The sequence below is a fragment of the Buceros rhinoceros genome, unplaced genomic scaffold, assembly GCF_000710305.1.
Source record: "Buceros rhinoceros silvestris isolate BGI_N320 unplaced genomic scaffold, ASM71030v1 scaffold41702, whole genome shotgun sequence".
NCBI classification, from domain to species: Eukaryota; Metazoa; Chordata; class Aves; order Bucerotiformes; family Bucerotidae; genus Buceros; species Buceros rhinoceros.
In genome coordinates this window covers 27,462-48,318 of record NW_010397962.1, presented here as the reverse complement: position 1 = coordinate 48,318, position 20,857 = coordinate 27,462, and the positions used below count along the sequence as shown (strand labels likewise).

The 20,857-nt window shown below is 40.4% G+C and overlaps 1 protein-coding gene across 1 annotated transcript in view; it reads right to left on the bottom strand.

Moving 5' to 3' along the window:
* Nucleotides 1-5,672: 5,672 nt before the first annotated feature.
* The window catches only part of VPS41 (vacuolar protein sorting 41 homolog (S. cerevisiae)), a gene marked incomplete at its 5' end in the record, with an annotated part of 35,150 nt that continues 19,965 nt past the window's right edge, over nucleotides 5,673-20,857 (bottom strand). Inside the window, 7 exons of the mRNA XM_010130908.1 lie at nucleotides 5,673-6,025; nucleotides 7,673-7,752; nucleotides 9,092-9,136; nucleotides 9,903-10,002; nucleotides 17,014-17,150; nucleotides 18,825-18,965; nucleotides 20,031-20,085. Of these exons, the coding sequence (XP_010129210.1) occupies nucleotides 5,945-6,025; nucleotides 7,673-7,752; nucleotides 9,092-9,136; nucleotides 9,903-10,002; nucleotides 17,014-17,150; nucleotides 18,825-18,965; nucleotides 20,031-20,085 (639 nt within the window). The remainder of the gene's footprint in view (nucleotides 6,026-7,672; nucleotides 7,753-9,091; nucleotides 9,137-9,902; nucleotides 10,003-17,013; nucleotides 17,151-18,824; nucleotides 18,966-20,030; nucleotides 20,086-20,857) is intronic.

Sequence of the window (20,857 nt, the reverse complement as noted above, 5' to 3'; positions counted from 1 at the left end):
AATGTCCAGCAGCCTCATCATCTCAATGCCAGGGAAGTGACAGAGCAATGAATGCTGGAGCAGGGGGCCTGGACTAGATGATCTTGAGAGGTTGCTTCTTGCCTCAGTGATTCTTTCAGCACCACTAAAAATTACCATTACTCTGGAGAGTTCCCCTCTGAAGGGCAGCATTTTCCTTGGCTTGACACAGGGGAATGAACTCCCTCAGGAACTAAGGATGAATAAAATCGGGCTATCTTCCCCAGGACATACAAAGCACGCACTTCTGATCTTGCCCACCTTCACACACACACGCAGAGTCTGTGCTGGCAAATACTGACCAGAAGTCACTACACAATTCAAACCAAGGGACTCACTCCAACGCATGCACTTTGGGGGTGGGGGAGGAGGAGAGAAGGAGAGAGAGAATGAGTATGGGATAACGTAAACAGAACATAGTCCCCTTGGTGCATCACCACAAAGTGTTTTGATACTGCAGAGAGAATGAAAACCTGCGTGGCACAGAACTGAGTTATGCCAGAAATACATCTTGCACAGAGAAAATGCTTCCCAACTTCAGTTTTGTTTAACTAAAGATACTAAAGATCTCTATCACTTTGCAGAAATTCCAGACGAAGACTCTTAATAGCTGGTGCTGGACACACTGGGAAGTGCTTTGGTGATTGTTGTGCCAGCATGTGCAAAAAATGCTGCTACTGAATAGATCCTACAGAGTAAACATTATCCATCACCTGCACTTCCCAGTGCCGCTGCTTTATTGTGTGGAGCACATGGTAATAAGTGAGACGATTGCTCCTTTTTAAAAAACATTTCTCTTAATCTTGTTTTTTAAAAATGCACAACTATTTATTGTGCCTCTCGTCCCTCACTGCCACCAGAGACAGACAAATTTGCATCCAATGCGAAAGTTATTTGGAACACGTCATCCAGCTGACATCTTGCTAAATGTGATTTTACAGCCATCAGACACCAAGGTACCGTTCTCATGTCAACCTAATTGGACTTAAATCCTACTGGGATCAGACTAAAAGCAAGGCGGAAAAAAACCTAACCAACATTTCAACTACCCTCCTGCAGCTCCTGACACTTTCTAGCCCTCAGTTACTCCACTACACCTCCACCTCTGGCAGTTCCTCCAGGCTGGAGGGGCACCAGCCTCCACCCAGGTTTGACTTCTGTTGCTGCAGCTATTCAACTGGTCCTGAGCATGACCCAGCAGCAGAAGCCACTGGCAGCCTTGTCTGTCCAGATTGCAGACTCCTGGGGGAATGTCACAGCCTAAACACATCAGAGCCGCTAAGAACTGCTCTATTGCAAAAGCTTCATGTGATTGCCACTTCTTTTAAGACTGAATTTAGGTCATTCCAACTATGACTCATTGATTTCTCTTAGAACTTCTCACACACCCTATTCTCTTGTGTGTTTGATGTCTCAGACACTTCAGATGTCCTGTTTTCCGCATAATTTAATATTTGCTTTTAGTAAAAGAAAGCACACATTGTCTTGAAGAACAGAAGAAGTTTCATCTAGGGATTTCTCTAATGCCAAGAGAAAATTAATCTTTCATGGCACAGTGAAGCAAGAAGACGTCCCCAAAGTGTATAATTAAAGAGTCATTCCCCAAGCATGGTACTTCGTTTCTTACAAGTCTTGTTTAAATTGTTTTGAAAGCGCAGCAGTTGATTTAGAGTTACTATTTGGCAAAGATCTGCTCGAGGGGGAAGCTCTTCTCAAGAGAAGGAGACCCTGATGTCCTGACTAGCTTTTGTAATGGCAGGTAGAAGTTATGCTGCATGGATATGAAGTTGGAACTGTAGAACAGAAGAGAGAGGGACGACAGGCTTCTCGGAGAGATGCTCCTCGTTCAGACGATGATCCTTGTTCAGCACTAGGTAAGAGTTTTCCTGCAGGTATTTTATCAGACCGCTATCAAACGACACAGGCAGGGAGCGGCCCAAACAGCCTGCAGAGATGGCTCTGTGTTTTCCAAGGTGACTGAGACATAAAATACTTGAATGCTAAATCACAACATCTCAGAAATGGGAAACCCAACGTGAGGTTTTAATTTAAAAGGTTATTTGCAACTCCATTTCCCTTGAATCGCAGGCAGGAACTCTACTCACCAAGCAGAAAACCACTGTGGTGGTGTACACAACAGCAACGATTAAAGTGGTGCCTGCTGAAAAGGCTCCAGCTGAACAACCATTAACTCTAACGTAGAAAGAGATTAAATTGTCCAAGATGAGAACTTGATAAAGCAGCCTGTGCAGTCTATTCACAACACTGACAGCCTCTATCCAGCTATCAGCCAAAATTTAGAAAAAGATGTTGCAGCATAGTCTCATACTAAAAATTTATTACAAAACGCAGCAGACAACTGGATATTTCTCGTTCTTTTACAGCAGTCCTTGACAGATCTGCCGTCCAGTCCTTGGCAACAACGGTCCACAAAACACTTATTTCAAATAGGAAGATGATGGGGATCTAAAAATGGGTAAACAACTCGTTTTGCCTTAGCTCTGGCCCTGTAACACACCATCAGTATCAGACACTGAACAACTCCTTTTCCAGTGCTCAAATACCTGCTGTGTTCAAGGCTTCCCACAGGTGAGCGGCTGTCAGAGGCAGCTACAGCTCGAGGACATCCCTTGTACACAGAACGACTCCTTGAAGTATTAACTGACCCCCTGAGTCACACAGTAGACTCTTGGGCAGTAGACTCTTGCCCAAGCACCAAACACAGCAGATTGAGTCTACCTCTGGTCTGGTAGAGGAGCTGCCTCAAGCCCCACTGAGACACAGCTACTTGCCGGTAGCTACATGAGATTTGGCTGCAGCAGGAGATGGTCAAAGTCAGTCACGCACCTCTCAAAATACCCAAAAGATCTGCAGAGCCTTGTCTCAGTCTCTTTTGAACATCGTCTATCAGCCTCATAAAGATCATCCAATAACCCATTAATTTATTGCAAGAGCCACAAGCATCTCTTGCCCCACAAACTGTTGGCTAGAGAGCGCTTTACTCCTGGCAGGTCCCTCCCAGTTCCCACAGGCCTGTGAGGAACAGGTTAACTCCTCCTTTTGCAGAAGTCCATGTTTATCCTGATGCGGTCACTTTCAACTGAGCTCTCAGCAGGACTGAATAGCCTCACGCTCACCAAGCACCACCAGCTCCTCACCCTTTGGGCCCACCAAAATCTTCACTGTAGCCCAACATTGCCACCAAGCCCATCACACAGCATTGGGGTCTCAAAGTAATAAAAGAAAAAGGCAGATGAGAAAAAACATCCAAAGACCCATAAAAACAAAAATACTTTTGTCTTTTTGATATGGCAGACCAATACACTCTTATTTGACCCACGACATACCCTTTCAGTTAGCTTTATTGGTCTCCACGGAAGAAGTCACACAGAATGGATGGATCACTGAAAAATTAGTGTTTCCCTTGCTAAATTTACCTTAAGTTCACCTTAGTTAGAAGCACAAGCACTTTGATAAATGGATTGATGTCTTAAATAAGCGCTGGTGAACTGGAGTAGCGTTGCTCCGTACTTTTCTGAAGGGTTATGCAGCTTTAAGACTACTTCTTCGGCAGAACTGTTCTCCAGAAGAAAAGCTCTTGGGCAGCTGAATATTTCAGACTCTAACCTCAGACATTTTCTATGATGTGACAGTTTCTCAGGGAGAAAAGTGAATCAAAGGCAGGACTGCACATTTCTTGCTGAATCTTAATGAGCAAATTTAGAATTCTGGGACATGAAAAGGGTAGTCCCTGAAGCTCGAATGAAAGAAGCTTTGGATTTAGAGGAGATTTTGATTGGATTTTCATACAGTGATTTAAAATTACTTGCATAACATAAAGAATATGCCAGGGAATAATGCAATATGATTGCTGGTGATGGCAGGCCAGCAAACCGAGTCACTAAACACTCCAATGCTTTAGGGAATTTAAGGCCAAGCTGAAGTAAACAATATACATGCTTTAAATGATCATATAACTCTGAGCCACAGAACACTTTGTGACAAAACTGTATGGGAGTAATTTGACATTTTCCTCCCACAGGCTGACAGCTTATGGCATTGCACAGCACATTCTTCGGGTATAATAGAGAAAAGCTGCTTAGAGCTACTGAGGAAGAGGGTTTTTTTAAGTTTCTAACCTTGTCTATAGACACATGATAGTTCAAGAATCATGGTGAAACAGAACTTGAGCTCACTGGAGCATTTTGTTTACTAGGAATCAAAGCAGCTTTCCTGATCGGTGTAGTAAAGACTGGATAAATGAACGGGATAGCTGAGAACGCGTACTAGCTGCTGAAAGCAACCTGCTACAGAGCCAGGCAGGAATTCTCACGCGTGAAGCCTGACATATGCGGGCTACGCTCTGCACTACAAAGCTCCTGTTCTTCTGCTACTTCATCTACTGCGCGTCCATGAATAATCTGCACCATTTTTTGTTTTTTCCTCAGCTGTCTGTATTATCACAGTGGAATAGGATGGCTGTTTTTGAGAGATCTATCCTTTCAGTGACAATTTTGCTGCTGTAACCACGCAGCGTAAACTCTAGCATTCCTAATACACATAACATTTTATCCCGGTATTATACAGATCTACACAGTGGTCAACAGAAATCACTCTTTGGATTGCTACTCCAGATCAGCCAACTGCCTGGAGAATATCAAAAGAATATAATGAATTTACAGAAACTAGAAATCCAGGTTTCTACAACAAATTATTTTAAGCTCTGCCCACATGGCAGTAAGGCACAGAAGAACTCAGAGGTGTTACCCTTTCCAGTTTCACAGACACGCTGCAGCATCACTGTACCGTTGTTTCAGAGCTTATGTTAACTGCTTGTTTAAACCTCACAACTTGACGGTAAACCAACATATTTTTACTTTCAAACTCCAGTTATTAAAAAGAGGAAGAATATCTAGGGAGTTCTAAGAAATTACTTTTCTTAGGGAGAAGATGCTCTTATTTAATTGAATCAGAGAACATTATAAAGAGATCACATTCCTGTGAGGACATTCTGAAAGATCACCTTCTTGGGATCAACAGAACAGAGCTGAAATTAAAGATAAATATATTTTTGTTAACAGCCGAACATAGCCACTGAATTGCTAAAGCCAAAAGAAACTCCTAGAGATCTTGTCTTTGAATGGTCAGATGGGGTATTTTCCCCCCCCATACTTCAGTGAAATTATACACTTACAACAACACTCACACGAGGAAAATAAGTGTAAAGACCTAATGCTAACATTTAAAAAAAGGTTTCTGGATGCGTTTAACATGAGAAAAGCTCACATTAACGTACTGCATTGTGAAGATCAACTGAGAAAATAACCAGTTTATAACAAACTATGAATACACATCCATACAGCCACGGTGAATTGCCAATATGTGGAATTAACAGTTACCAAGTTTAATTTAACGTCTGAGTCTGCACACAGCCAGCTTTGAGTCCTGAAGCAGTTCCACTGAAAGCAGTCAGACTCCGGTGGGTCTCAAGTTAAACAGCTCACCAAAAGACTAAACCAGGACTGAAGCGGATTGGTGAGCCGAATTCAGGGCAATTCATCTTTCTTTACAATACCTAACCACGAGCCTGCCATGGCTCCGAATGGTAAAGCACATCACCCGATAGCAAGCATGAACTCCAAACCGCTGGGGTTTTTTCCTTCCTGTTTTATTCCTCTATTCTGTTCCAGAGTTAGTAACGAGCTGAACAAGGAATAGAGACATACAAAGTCCGTAACAAAGACTTATTAGGTAAAGATTTTCACATTTTCTCTTTCCCAAAAGCATTCATTAAGCTGCATAACTTATGGAAACCAGTTTTACATCACAATTATACGCAGAAATGATGACTAAGAGAAACAACAGTGGCTCTGCATGGTCCTAACAGATTTGGTGTCACAGACTAGCATGGAGAACTAGGGGACTGCTATTTCTTCATCTCCAGGATTGCGCTTCCTGGCCCTCGGTGTTTGGCACTGCATATGTTGCAGAACTGGACAGGAGATACCTAGAAATCAAAAAGAAAACAAGTATCTTAGAGAAACGCAGCCATGCTGGAACATGGGAAGACGAACAGAACATGCTAATGCCTTTCTCAACCTCACTGTTCCCTGTAGGGGACATAGGGCTGTCACCATATTCACGGATAGGTGTAGGAAGGCGATATAGAAGAACACAAGGAAGCAGGCTGTCCTGGAGTCAGAGGGCAGTACACCTCCCCACTCACTCCAAGCGCATCACCATCACCCTCCAGGAGGGTAAGGACAAATTTCCTCCACCACAAAAATGAAGAATACAGAGTAAAAGCATCGCTGATTATCTCTATAGATAAAGAAGAGATTTAGTCACTCATTGGCTGCACTGACCACTGGATGCCTTAATCACAGCGCTGGCTTTGGAAAGTGCTCCACAGATTTCCAGCAGCTGAGAATACGGCCCGAATACTGTCTGTTCGATATCAAATGCGTGTCTACTGTTACTCCTGTGTTTAACTCTGTGCCATGCTTTATACATGCATAACTTCCCTTTCAGTACGTCACCAGTAAACAAGTAGCAGCAACAACTGGTTACCTAAGGCCAAGAAAGACCATAGCAGTGGGGAAGGCAGCTCAGATCATAGAATGCTTTGAGCTGGAAGGGATCTTCAAAGGTTATCAAGCCCGACCTCCCCACAATGAGCAGGAACATCTTCAACAACATCGGAGATGTGCAGATACTTGTGTATTCATACATACTACAGAATATATATGACGTAACGTCCAAGTTACGTTTAAAAATCCCATCTGACAGGTTACTGTCGCAGAAAATCAAGAATGCTAGATACATTTTAGAGTATTTATCAAAAAATAAGATTTATGGTAAATATTGTATGAATAAATATTAACTAGTCGGTCTTTCTTGTGCAGTGGTCTAATTCATTAAGATTTTCATAACATATTGAAGTGTACATGTTGTACCATATGGTTACAAGCTCTTTGCCTGGTTACTTGCAGATTAAGTGATTCACCCAAGTTATTTTTTTCCTAGATGTTCATTTTCAGTGACAGATACAGCTTAAATTGCATTCTCTTTGTGATTCTGTTACCATTGCGATGCTTTCACTCCTAAGTTCCAAACCAGTTATATCACTACTTTTCATCTGTTTTCATTTAGAAAAAACAGTATTTCCTTTATGAAGAAAAACATGTTCTGAGCATAAAGGTCAGTACAAAGATATTTAAACTTTCACTCTGAAATGGTAATTTTTTTTTTCTTCCAGGTCAGAATCATTTCGCAGGATTCACTTGAAAATATCTTTAAGTATGTTTAATTAAATACCAGAATAAAGTAAGAGCTGCAACTGAAAAGAATTAATAACAAAAAAATTAAATAGGTTGTATTCCCTGTAGGTCTGAAAGCTGCATTGCATATTTGGATTGCAGAAAGGGATAAAATACTTCTCAAACAGCAGCGTTTCTTCCTAAACTGGATGAACTGCAGAAAACCTCTTTCCTTAGTCACATACTGTTATGGGCTACCATCGCAAACGCTTACTGCCATCACATCACAATTCCCGATCAACCTATGCCCTTCTCCACAGTTGACATAAGGAAATAATTTGACTTTTTAATCTTTCGCAAAGGTGTCAGAGAGATTAATTAAGCTAGTTCCTTACTGTGTTAGATACCGGGAGACACTCTTTGTGAAACATGTGCCTGCAGTGGAACACTACCACGTTGAAGGACCTGGATGCATCTGGGAAGAAGAAAAGTAAATTCATTATTACAGGGCAATGAAACAAATGACTCAGCAGCTACAGCCTGCATTCTATCATACACGTAAAACACCAAGTAACATCTCTTAAATTAATTTCCAAATTATTCCAGCTCATTTATAGAAACCATGGAGAGCAACGGTTTTAGGTAGTGCGTTCCAGAGATGGAGTTACAAGACAATTCTTAAATGCTGTACACCTTTTCACCATAAGTTTTTCATGTGTCAAAAATACTAAATTTGGGGAGGAAAAAGAGTAAATTACCACCAAATAATTCAGCCATTTTGAAGACAAGTTAGTAAATAATTCTTGTGCCAGTGCAGAGAGAACCAAAATATTAAGCAGTTCTAATATCTACACTACACACCATCATCTTGAAAGTTGGCAAGAAGCCGCCTAAGTGTATGATGTGCCTTTTGATTCCCACATAAATATTTTATCCCAGTTAGAAACCTTCATATGACATGCACATATTGAAAGAACAACCACCTCACTCAGCATCATCCACGTTCGATTCCTTGGCTCCCATTACCTTGACACACACAGACCTCAAGGCACTTTCAGCACTTTCAGCTCTGCCAATCATGGGATTGCTGTGGTCTGTATGTGATCATACCACAGTTCTTTTTGAGTGAAAAATGTTAGAAAATAGATTTAAACACTGTGATTCTATTGGGCTATGGATGCTCAGCGAATAAAAACCCTATAGGTCCATACATATACTTTGTCTTACCTATACTTGTTGGAAGTTGCCATGACAGATATTCCTCTAGTAAAACTATTTCTTCTTAAGAGGCCCAACAACTATATCGGTATTTCTGAACTGTGGTTGCCTTGCAGAATGTAGGTCTTCAAAATAACATCCTGAATTTCTACTTTCAAAGCTAACTTTAGAAGATGTTTTAGAACAAGTGTCTTTTAGAAGTTGTTTCAAATCCGACAGCAGAGACTGAAGCTGGGAGTCTTCCACCACTCAGACAAAAAGTATATTCCATAAAACCTTACAATCTAACAAGTTCAGTCCGAATTGTTCGAGAGTTGGACAAGATTTGGTGGCAACAGCATAGTTTTGTGGTTCTACTAATCCTGGAGGATACACATGTTAGTGGAATTAAAAGTTGCCTTGCATTGTATGCATTTCAAAACAGAACATGAAGTCAAAGATGAGTAAGAAAAAAAATCTGGGTTTGCACAGAAATTTATGCAGTGATTCCCAAGGGAGACTACTAAACACTTCCAAGAATTCAAGCAAACAGTAGTTCCTCCACAAATAATAAATAAAAATAGACAACCTCCTTCTCCTCTAGAAAAGCATCTTACCTGAAGGAAGTATTGGAGACAGGCATGATTCGCAGATATTCTCCTCTGGAAAAACAAAACAAAGTTGTAACAGGTTTGTTAACAAACTCCATGTTTAGTTTTTAATAAAGCAGGCCTGACCAGATGCTGTTACAGAAATGGAGCTTGCTCGTGAAGTATTTCTTAAGATGCCTAACAGTCTATTAAAAATTGAAAAGCAGTATTGAAGCAGCATTTCTATTAACAGCATGAGAAATGTTTAGTTCTTCTGTTGCTGATGATGGTGGAACTGCAGGATTGAGGCGGTTCAGGATCAGCGCTGTAAAGGCACAAGGCAAACTGAAAAAGGAGCATAGGGTGGGTGCCTGATATCTCCGCAGCATTTTGTAGCAGGAGCTCTGACCCCCTCTCCTTCCGTCAGCTTTTGTCTCTTGGTACGAACTCTCTGCTGGAGCGAAGCAGTGCTGCTCACGTGTATCATTAGCACCTTGCAAAATATTTTCAACTATTTCTGAAAACTGTATTGCAGCTTTTGCTTTGATTGCAGATTATTTTCATCTGGCTGGCTCTGCATTTTTCACCTTCACAGACAAACTGCACGACACAATTAATGCCTCTGTAGAGACTGATCAAGGGAAAAAGCTGCCTGCTGGGTCTTGTTTTTGAGATGAGTAGCAGCTTTGCAAAGCACAAAGCAGCTCATACCCTACTACACTCTACAAACAAGGTACAATACTCAGGCTTCCAAAGCTGATAGCCACGTGGCTTGGGTCTATAAACCAAGTAAAAGACTTCAAAACCTTGAGAGCCACCGTGTTTCTGCTACACTCACCGTCTACTAGAACACCCTTCATCTGAGTTCGATGCATTTTCTTCAGTAAAGAAAGAGAATCGGCGACAAGTATCTTTTTGCAACCTTCCCTCAGCAAGATCTGTTGGTGCAAAGAACACAAAATACAGCGGTTGTTGAATAGATGGACACACCAACTCCATGGCAAGTCTCCACGGGGTTTCTGCTGCCAAAGAGTGCAAAGAATGTTTAAGACTTTCAATCTATTATAAAGGAGGAATATCCTGTTACCACCAACTCAATCTGAATGAAAAACCTCCATTATAAAACCCCCAAACCCCTACAAATACAAAACCCTTTAAAAATATACCACTGTCATAAATTATAAACTTCTTCCTATGAGCTTGTCTTAAAACACAATGGAGAGGGATGTTTACAGTGCCCCAATAACTGGTTTCCAAACCATCTGACAACTTTTTCTGCCCATATCTTTCCTGTCATCTTTAGGAAAGGTTTTGATAATTATAAAACCTTTGTAAACACAGCAATTCAACATGTACGTTCTTCAAGCACAGTTCCGGCTGAGGTGCCATGGAGTAAGCAGTATTAAAAGTCCATACAACTAACCAAAGGTCCAGAGTTCGTTCCTCTTTAGCAGAAGTCTCAGTCCCCTTTCTACTTATCCAATATTTTGCATTAGATTGTCTGACAATGTTGTGAACCACAAAAAGGCATCACGGGCATCAAAACTGTACAGAGCCTTATTGAGTATTGTGAAAAATACTCAATGAAGCAAGTTTGAAAATATGAGAAACACAAATAAGTCTTATGGATTTCTTCTTCTTACCTCTAAACTGGAGGAAATTTGTTGTCTTGGAAAACAATTCCTCTGAAAAGTGCTTTCAAAAGAGACTCTCAGTCAATTTTACAACCCTACCAAATAAGTGGTATAAAGAGGCAATGCCCATTCCTTTCTCCTAATTATTGGCATTACATGAGACATCAAGCGTTCTAAAGTAGTCCAAGATACAGCTAATGCAGATACCTAAGAAGAAGCGTATGAATAGATTTACACCGTCCAAAACACTATCTTCTCACAGACACGTTGTGAAGTAACAAGGACACATTGCCAAGAATGATATGCAGTTAAGATTGCAAATCTGAGATATATCAAAAAATTAAAATTGAGTAACACTTCAAGCATTTCAAACTGGGCATGTCAGTGAGCAAATGATGTTCCTCAGCATTAGACACCGTGAACTGTAACACATTTCAGAGCACCAGCAACTGCATGCAGCTCTACAAGACACTTTAGAAACCCGATCATTTTTATCTGTGATAATCCCAGAAACTACCCGAGTATGTGTTTCCTCTTCCAACTTCATCCAAGGGCAATGGAGAATGTTAAATTTTGTTTTATATTTAGAAAAAGCTTTGAAAAAAATAAATACTAGAAACTTTTTGCAAGGGCAATTGAAGGAGACTGTCTTTCAGAATAAGTGCTTGCCTGATTCAAAATATTCTTAATCAGCGAATTTTATCCCAAAGACAGGTTAACAATGGAGTGGATAAGGTCTTGGCTATATACTGGAGCCTTGGCTCGTGGCACTTAGCATAAGCAGATGAAAAATCCCACACTTCGGTAAAATGAAAAAAGCGAGCATGTTAAGTGAGATGGGTGGGGCACAGACACAATGGGAAGAAGGGAGCATGATTTAGTATTTCTACTTAAGATGCGGTGTGCCAACAGGAAAACACTATTCCAAAAAAGAAAAACGAAGAGGGAAACAGAGATATCATTAGGTCACTGGAAAACCTCAATACTGTTTAATGCCTTAAAAACCAGAAGTAATAGAAATATCTTATAAGACACATGCACTATCTTTAGCCCATTATTTAAACTCCACTAAGATTTTTCCATACCACATACCACGACTGTTTGTCAGACCTTATTTTGCTAGAAATGGAACATAGCAGGCAGCTATTGTTATATAAAAGAAAAAGTCACAGTAAAGAATGTAAAATGTCAAACCTTGAGGTAACAAATCTGCTTCTGCAGAAGTGTTGAGATTTAAAGAGATGAGGTAGATAAGAGTTACAGAAGGAGAAGCAGGAGGGAATTTGGAGGTGAGACAGAGGGAGAAAGAATGTTTGAAATAACTTTTCTTCATTAAAATGAGGGAGAAATACAGTACTGTGCACCCTAAGACCAGGCTAAACTAGTTAACACTGACATCAGGCATAAATTTGTAATGAAACCACTTTCTGAGGTGAAGAAATAGGACTCAGAGAGGATGAAACTGAACATTTTTTACCCTTTAAAAGCAGATCATTGTAAGCTCAAGCAGGACAGCACGGTACACCTACAGAGAGAAGTTCTAGGCAGATATAACGCTTTTTACCAAATTAATGAGAACGCCTCAAAACAAAACATTTACTGCAAAAAAGAATCTTAGTTCATTTTTATGACTATATTAAGGAAGATGCTACTGCATAATTAAAATCTAAAGCCACAAAAAATTTTGCCTCGTTAAAAAGTCCTGATTTACAAATGCCTAATGCAATCTTTAAAGGAAAACACTGCAGTATGCAGTTGGGTATTTAATAGGGTATACTCAAAGCTTTGGGACTAAACTCAGGCTTTGACTCAGCTTAGTACCCAAACAAGTCAAAATTACTCAAGGCTAAATTCTAACGACTGAATTCTTCCAAACAACACGATGACCACAATTAACATTTCAGTTCAGAGGCAGATGTCACTCTCTGCACGCTGCCCCCTGCTCCCCAGTGCCTCCAGGTGTCTGCACAGCAGCTTATTCATGTTCACGAGTAAAAGCCAACAATTTTTGCAGGTGCTGTTTCAAGCAGCATTCATCAGATTATCATCGGGGTCTCAGTTCATAAACTCCATTATGAATGGAGAGATGTGAATTCAACGAATGGATGACCCCCTGTCAACCACCAGAGTTACTGCAGGTTCAGTCAAAGCCCAAACTAGTAAGCTGACACTTGAGTATAGTGGCTAATCCACAAAATCTGGAGGCACTGCATCTAAACTCTGTCTGAATTGCTTTTATATTTTAAAACTAGGGGAAAAACATCTTACTATACCAACAGCTTTTGAAGTTTTCTATTAACAGCTGTCATATAAAAGGTAAGAAATTAGGTTTTTCTTTCTGAAACAAAGGAGATACTTAAATCTCTTCCACCATAGAAGTATTTCCTAAATTTCACTCAGGTATGGGCAGACCCATGCTGAAAAGACATGTATTTTATACATGTGCAAAGTGTAACGGGCTTATAACTAACTCCCAAGCACACAAATAAAGGGATTTTTGTCAGCCTTCCCTGGTCTATTTTATCTGTAAATACATGGCACCAAAGAACTAGATTTCAGGAGCTAGATATAAAATATAATAAAAAAATTTGACTACACTTGATAAATACTCTTGCTAAAATGCAGACAACTGTAACTTTGTTGCCTTCGTCTTCATAACTTTGTTGTCTCTCAGTTACTGTATATAAACACTAAAATCAGTATTATTTCAGTAGTAAACATTAACTTTTATCACTACAATAAACCAGCGTCACTTGATTATGTACAATGGTTTTAATACATTTAACTTGGATGATGAGAAAGAAAATGTAATACATGATCCAAAGCAGGGGAAAAAAAAAATTCAAACAAAACCACCTGGAGTTTTAATCCCAATTCAGAAAACCACTCAAACCTTTTCCTTCGTAAAAGGATATTCAAGAGAGAGCTCAGCTTTATGTTCATGGCAGAATTATATTTCCTGAATTTGGAAAATAAAAATGGGTATTCTTGAAGAAAAATAAGGCAGCTTAACAGATTCCTGCTTGTAAAGCAGAGCTGTAACACTAGAGCAAAAGCAAGTTAGAGCTACTTTAAATGAATTTGTGGCCTAAGAACAAAGTCTCATGTGATCTATGTTTTACTTTTACCCAATTCTATCTAATGCCATGCTTGGTTGGTTGGCAGTGAGCAGGTATTAACCTCTTTCCAAAGGTATAAGTTAACCACATTACTTTAGAGCTGAAGTGACCTTAGAGTAGCACGTAGAACAGTTGCAGCAGCTCATCTAATGGGTAGTAATTTATTAAAGTGAAGCAATCAGTCTGCAATATGTCAACACTAATAAAAAAAGTATTCAGGAGAGATCCCAGATTAAAAAAAAAAATGACAACAAATTTTCTTGCATTAGTAAACTTCCTGGTTGGATTCTCTAATATACACTGTGAGCCACATGTATCAAGCCTTGGCAGCCACTTAGTTTGATTCACTTGGTTTTGCTGGGATGTAAAGAATTGTTCCAAAAAGACAAAGTCTGTCAAAGGCACTATTTCAAATTGCATCTAACAGGAAGTTCACTGCTATGGAAATTCGCAGCATAATAGGAAATTTGCATCCACATACTTACCGAAGCATAAACCAATCTTACCGGGGCTTTGAAAATGGGTACAATAAAAGCTGCACACATACAGGGCTTGAGATCCAAAGAGATGGAGTTACAGAAAGTCCTAGTCGATAAAACTTGGATTTCTGTACGAGTTCAAAATGTCTGCTGCATTAGGTGATACAAATCAGGAAGTTTTTACCAAAATCTGAAGAGTTGTGCCAGTCCAGAATAAAGGACATGGACCTCTCACCATGAACCTACACAAGACGATGCGAAGGTGTGGCCAGGTGTCATACAAACACACCAAAGGCCAGCTTCAAAACAGCTCATGAGGCAGCAGAAAAGGATGGAGCTAGGGCAGAATTGCCCTCAGCAAGGAGAGGCCACTTAGGCATTTACCTGAAGTCCCAGCCGTGTCCTGAAGCACGCGCTGAATGCAGAAGCAGTCCTGCTATAACATTTGAGCCTGCCCACCTAAGGTTACTTAGGTGAGTGTGCAAGAGCTGCAATCACTTCTCTAAATTCAGAGCACACACCATCTGTTCATGAGCGGTGCGCTTTACGTTGTCTGTAACACTTCACCGACAGTCTTATTTTAAGCTATAGCTCACATTTCTCTGAAGAAAAACAATCCCTCCCCTTTTTGGGGAGGCTATATTGTGTTGCTCTCATACAAGCAAGCCAAGCACAAATCACATTAAGCTTCCCTAACTTCTATTATTCCTATGAGACGGAAATTTTAGCCCTAGAGCTATCCAAATCTACTTCAAAATGAATTAATTTGAAATCCATGAAGCATTTCAATGCTAACAGCAAATAATTTTAGATATCACTCTGAAGGTTAAATACATGCTTTTAATCCCAAAGTAATTTTGTTAAAAGGTATTTGAAGATACAATGATTCTTCCCTCCCCAAAACAGTGTCATCGGCTTTGTCGGAAGCCACACGATACACTTGTAAAGTTGCAGCTATGCACAAAACACTCTCCCCATCTGCCTACAGAAACACCAAGAACTACATTTTGATTTCAAGAGAATGAAGGAACAGGAGGATGAGCAGCGCAAGCAGCAGGGTACTGACAGCAGCAAGATTAAGCAGCAGCTATTTAAATGCAGCACGCTATTTAGCTAATATCACTTCGGAAGGAAATTAGTATCTCACGAAGTCAATTAAACTGGAAGTAACATTACAACATGTATCTGTTTATCTGAGGTAGCTCCTTGCACATAAGCGTCAGGAGAACAAGCCATGCAAAATGCTTCTTAGAACTAGTGAAAGTCATTATCTAAACCCCATATGACAATAAAATAATGGAAAAGCCTTGGAAGGGCTTAAACCCTGCCTTTTTCACTGGCCTTCGGACATCACTGAATGCTCTAGCGTGCTTTATTTGGCCTGGTGAGGAACCAGCTGTGACCTCAAGACCATCTATTTGCTAGAGGTGTCCAAAGACTAATAGCAGATGGGAAACAAATGTTTACGAGGTTCAGAAAATTGGAGTTTCAGCTGCTTCCTGGTCTGTGTTTTCTGAGACTCCCCATAGTCACACCGGAGGTTTTCAAGCTGCTCCGTATCCTTACTGCAAAGTAGTGTCACAGACAACTGAAGTTTGGGTCTCCTCTGGTAGCAGGGAACTTGAAAGCATGCAGCACAACTCTCTGCTGTGACTTTCAGGAACACTGAAGGACATACTTCTAAGTTCTTACTCACACTCATCAGAACCAGCCATGTAGGGAGCTGCACATTACTGTGCTGGGAGAAGAACTCCCATACTCCAAACAAGTGGTCCCTTTAATTTTAAATGCATAAACATAACACATTCTGCACAACAGACATGAATTAGATTTTAAAAGTTCATCTTCCTTTAGTTATGTGACACTTAACACACAGCTCACGTATCTGATGGGTGTTTTGTGTGCATGTTCTGTTCTGCCTTCTCATGTATGAAACAGAATGAAAAGCACCGGTCATGAAACTTTCCAACATTGAACAGTTGGGCAGCATGAAATAGTCTGAGTCATCCAAGATCACAGAATCACCTGGTTGGAAGAGACCTTTAAGATCACTGAGTCCAACCATTCACCCTGCACTGCCAAGGCCCCTAAACCATGTCCCTCAGCACCACATCGACAGGGCTCTTAAACACCTCCAGGGATGGGGACTCCGCCACCTCCCTGGGCCTCTGTGTAAAGAAATTTTTCCTGATATCCAACCTAAACCTCCCCTGACATGACTTAAGGTCATTCCCTCTCGTCCTGTCATTCGTAACATGGGAGAAGAGACCGACCCCCACCTCACTACAACCTCCTTTCAGGTAGGTGTATAGAGCAATAAGGTCTCCCCTCAGCCTCCTTTTCTCCAGACTGAACATTCCCAGTTCCCTCAGCTGCTCCTCATAACACAAATTCTCTAAACTCTTCACTAGTTTTGTTGCCCTTCTTTGAACCTGCTCCAGCACCTCAAAGTCCTTCCAGTTCTACTTACCCACCAGGTTTATGACAGCATGAGAAAGATTTAGAAGTGCTAGAGGCCATCAAGAGAAGGGACTAATTGTCTTGATAAATTTCTATCCTTTTGGTCATAGGTTTTTTTGTACCAACCCACAGTATCAATGATAGAGGTCTCCACAAAATGAACAAACCCTCATGATCACCATTTCTCATGTCGTTCTGTGGCAAACCGGTTTTGCTCTCTCTGAAAATGAGTATCACAGGAAGAATGCAGCGTTTACCTGCAAGTTGTAGTCCTGAAGGATTTTCACTAGCGAGTCTCTCAGATTAGGAATCTCCATGCCTTCCTTAATGCGGTGGATCAAAAGAATGGGATCAACATGCGTTCCAATATTGTTCAACAAACCAGTAATAAAAGCTGTGAAAACCAAGAGGTGAAGAAATTAAGAAGAAAATCCAGCAAAATACTGTGATTACTGTGAGGGTGGTGAGGCACTGGGACAGGTTGCCCAGAGAGTCTGTGGAAGCCCCTCCACGGAAGTGCTCAAGGCCAGGTTGGACGGGGCTTTGAGAAACCTGGTCTAGTGGAAGGTGTCTCTGCCCATGGCAGGGAATTGAAACTAGATGTTTTTTGAAGTCCCTTCCAACCCAAACTACTCTACAATTCTATGAAATACCTGATTAAAGCATGCTTTGGAGACAAGCTAGACTTTGGCCAGTTCTATAGCAGTTCCCTACTTAGAGATAACTCTAAGCCTCTTTTACATAGCCTTCATATGTTGCTTCTAGCTGTATTCACTTGAATATAGGCCTTTGGGAAGAGAGTAAGACACAGTTTGACAATTCGCAGACCTTCTAGGGTATTCAGAAAAGAGGTAACAGTGTACCCAGCACAAACCCACAAGTAAATAATGAATTTCAAATTCAATAAAAAGGACACTTGAGCAAATTAACCACATTTTGTGGCTACTCCATTCCCAGTTCCAGGTTTATAAACAAATTTTCAAGCACTTAACTGAAATCCACCATGTTTGTAAACATTGCTGAGATTGACACAAAAGAACTCTTGTTTTTTGAAGCACATCTGGCTAAATGAAACACTAGAAGGAAAACCTCAAGGCTGTTTATTTTCTTCAACTCCCAAAACTGAGGAATATCTCTGGCATTGTTCTGCATATGGACAGATAGAACCGAGAGAATTCTACGTGCTTTGAATCCCTTATGCTCTAAAGACATCACTAATTGTATCATCACTTTCAGTGATGGACTGCATTTAAGTATGGGTACCTTGAGAATACCAACAACAGATTTTGGTTGCTTTTTCCCAACAGAATTAGCAGCCAAGGGATGAAAAAGATACGTATTCTGACACGAATTCTACAAGCCATTCAATCCTTTGGAAAAGAGATCCCAAAAGAGACTTTAAAGTCTTGACTTAAAGCCCCAGAAGAGGTTGCAAAACTAAGAGTAGATAGTTAAAATCCTCTATTTTTGCAGTCCTATGAATCTGCCTCCTGAGCAAAACTGATGTTGCTTGCGATTCAGACAGTTTCTGATTCCATCTGAACTTTAAATTCAGGTAGCTATTCATATAAGGGATGAAAGGCAAAGCGCACTCATTACTACAGATCTTACCTTTATGCCACAGAAACAAACCAAATCACTGAGGGGCAGAAAGGGGCAGCTTCTTCCTTTTCAGAATTTTAAAGGAAAGCAGCTGCAATAACCACACTGCACAACATCCTCAGGGAGCCTGCAAGCTGTGTTTTGAGGCTGCCTAAAAATAAAGCCCCATTCTTCCAAATTAAAAGCACCGTTCTCCCCTTAATTTGTGTCATTAAGGTCATAACTACGCAGAGCTTAGTCAAATGTTAAATCCTGAAGTACGTGTTCTGTAGCATGCCCACATGCTGCCTTACTGGAAGTTTTTATGCATAGTGGGACAGTTCTGTTGTGCTCCACAAACTGGAACACCTCCCTGGCCATCCATAAGCACCCTCTCTAACATGCACACAGAGAATTCAATACTTAACTGCTATAACTTCCACAAAAAGAAACACATGCAAGGCTTCTCAGAAGCTATCCCACTTACGTGGTTTGTCAATAGAATATAAGATGAGGTCTTCCCAAAGTTCTCCGTCATCTTGTTCCTTGGCAAATTCAATAGCTTTATCTACATCTTGCAATTCTTCCATTATCATCTTCAAGGCACTGCGGCTATTACCCATTCTGCCTAGAAGGAAAAAATAAGAGATTATAAATCCTAAATGCTTATTAACGCTCAGTGCTTTAAGAAGCTCTTTTAATACGAATTTCATAAATGTGAAGTTGCCGCAGACTAAATTGAACCAAGACCAAATCTAATCTAACCTGATGTAGGATTGCAAATCTCTGAGCAATCAGTATAAACCGAACAAGAGCTTGGAGCACTTTGCTGGATTGGGATCCGGAGCCCTTCTTAAGGATGTGTTGGGTCATCTTAGGGTTCTGAACTGCAGCAGTATCTAATGCAAGATGGACTGTGTGTATGCGTTTGTGTGTAAACTATGACATGATATACCCCCTCTACAAGCGCTTGCACAGACACTCTTAATTGCAGTACGCATAGCACAGCTTACACTCACGGGAAATGAGGGAAGAGGAAGAAGCAGTAGAAATGTTGAACTATTACTTAAATAAATCCATGAGTAAATCCTACTCTGCTCTCAAATAATAGACAAAACATTCTTCTTACTATAGCAAAAATCTTTCCTTTCTGTTCATGACTAACACATAAACATACATAAAAGTCCTAGTCTTACAATGCCTCCCATCTGAGGCAGATTCCTTGGCCTGGCTGGAGGAGTTAATTTACAATTAATTTTATTAAAAAAAGAGGGAACATAAGTAAATCTTCCTACTAAGCTCCTCAGATGCATTCAGAATAAAACATTTGTTTTACTGCTCCCCCCCTCTTCTGTCAGTAATACTGACAGTACTACTCTTTTCTTGGAGATTGTCCCAAAAATACTTCCCCCCAACCTGGTTCCCCATAGCCCCCCAACACCTCCAAATCCCCAGAAAAACACCAAATCAGAAAGGCAGAACACAATATATGAAATTAAGACATCCTATGAATAACCCAGTGCTTTGTTTTATTTTCTACATCACATTACTTGGTTGTACTGACTGGAAACCAATTTTGTCTCTGGGAAAGTGTGTTAAACGATATAAGGTGATAAATCATGTATTTCTGTAGCATAAACTTCATGACAAGATTAAATGCATGCTGCAATTTATCACACGGAGTGGTACTTACTCAGAAGATAGACAGTCTCTTCTACAAAGTTCCTCTGTTGGCAGATCTCAAGAGCCTTGAATTTAAGGGACGGGAGGAGGAAAAGAGAATACAGGGAACCATGTAACATGACATTTTCTGATCACAAATGCTGCAAGAGGCTTAAAGATAGTTTTCCATAAAGCTGCATTACTCATTTTCACAGCAATACAGCTCCCTTCATAGGCATTGTCAAGTCCTCTGGCACTGATTAAGAGGAGAAACTCCATGACTTTTTTTTTAACTTTTCTCCAAAATTAAATAAATCTGGGGACAGCACAGGTATTTCAGTCCGGATTATGCCAATCTCTGCCTTTAAATCTACTAGTAAACTTCTTTTTTCTGCTTCCAAAAGATGGTTAATCCAAAAGCATTAAGGTTATCTGCTGTCAAGACTTGCTTCCTGTGGGTGGAACTTAGGAGGACTCCTTGATATTCATTGATTCATAACCCAAGAGTGTAGATCTCTCCTCAGGTTAATCAGAATGGTTTTGGGAGGTAGAGCACACCCTCTAAATTTTGTGCCAGAGATCTCCAAGAAGAGAATACAAAAAAATCTAGCACAAGTATCAGTGAATAAGGAGGAAGCATTTCTTGTAAATTTGGTTTAAAGAACTGAGGGTTAAATACCACAAGCAGTTATTTACACAGAATCTGTGTAATTGAAAAATGTTTAGCACAATTACCAAAACTACCACACTGATTACCAACAAGTGTTTAGTAACAGAAATCTGGCAGGGCTGGCATGACATAAACAATGCCCTGGCTGTTTCCAGCTTGGAAACTGAAAGCAAACTCAAGACTCATGG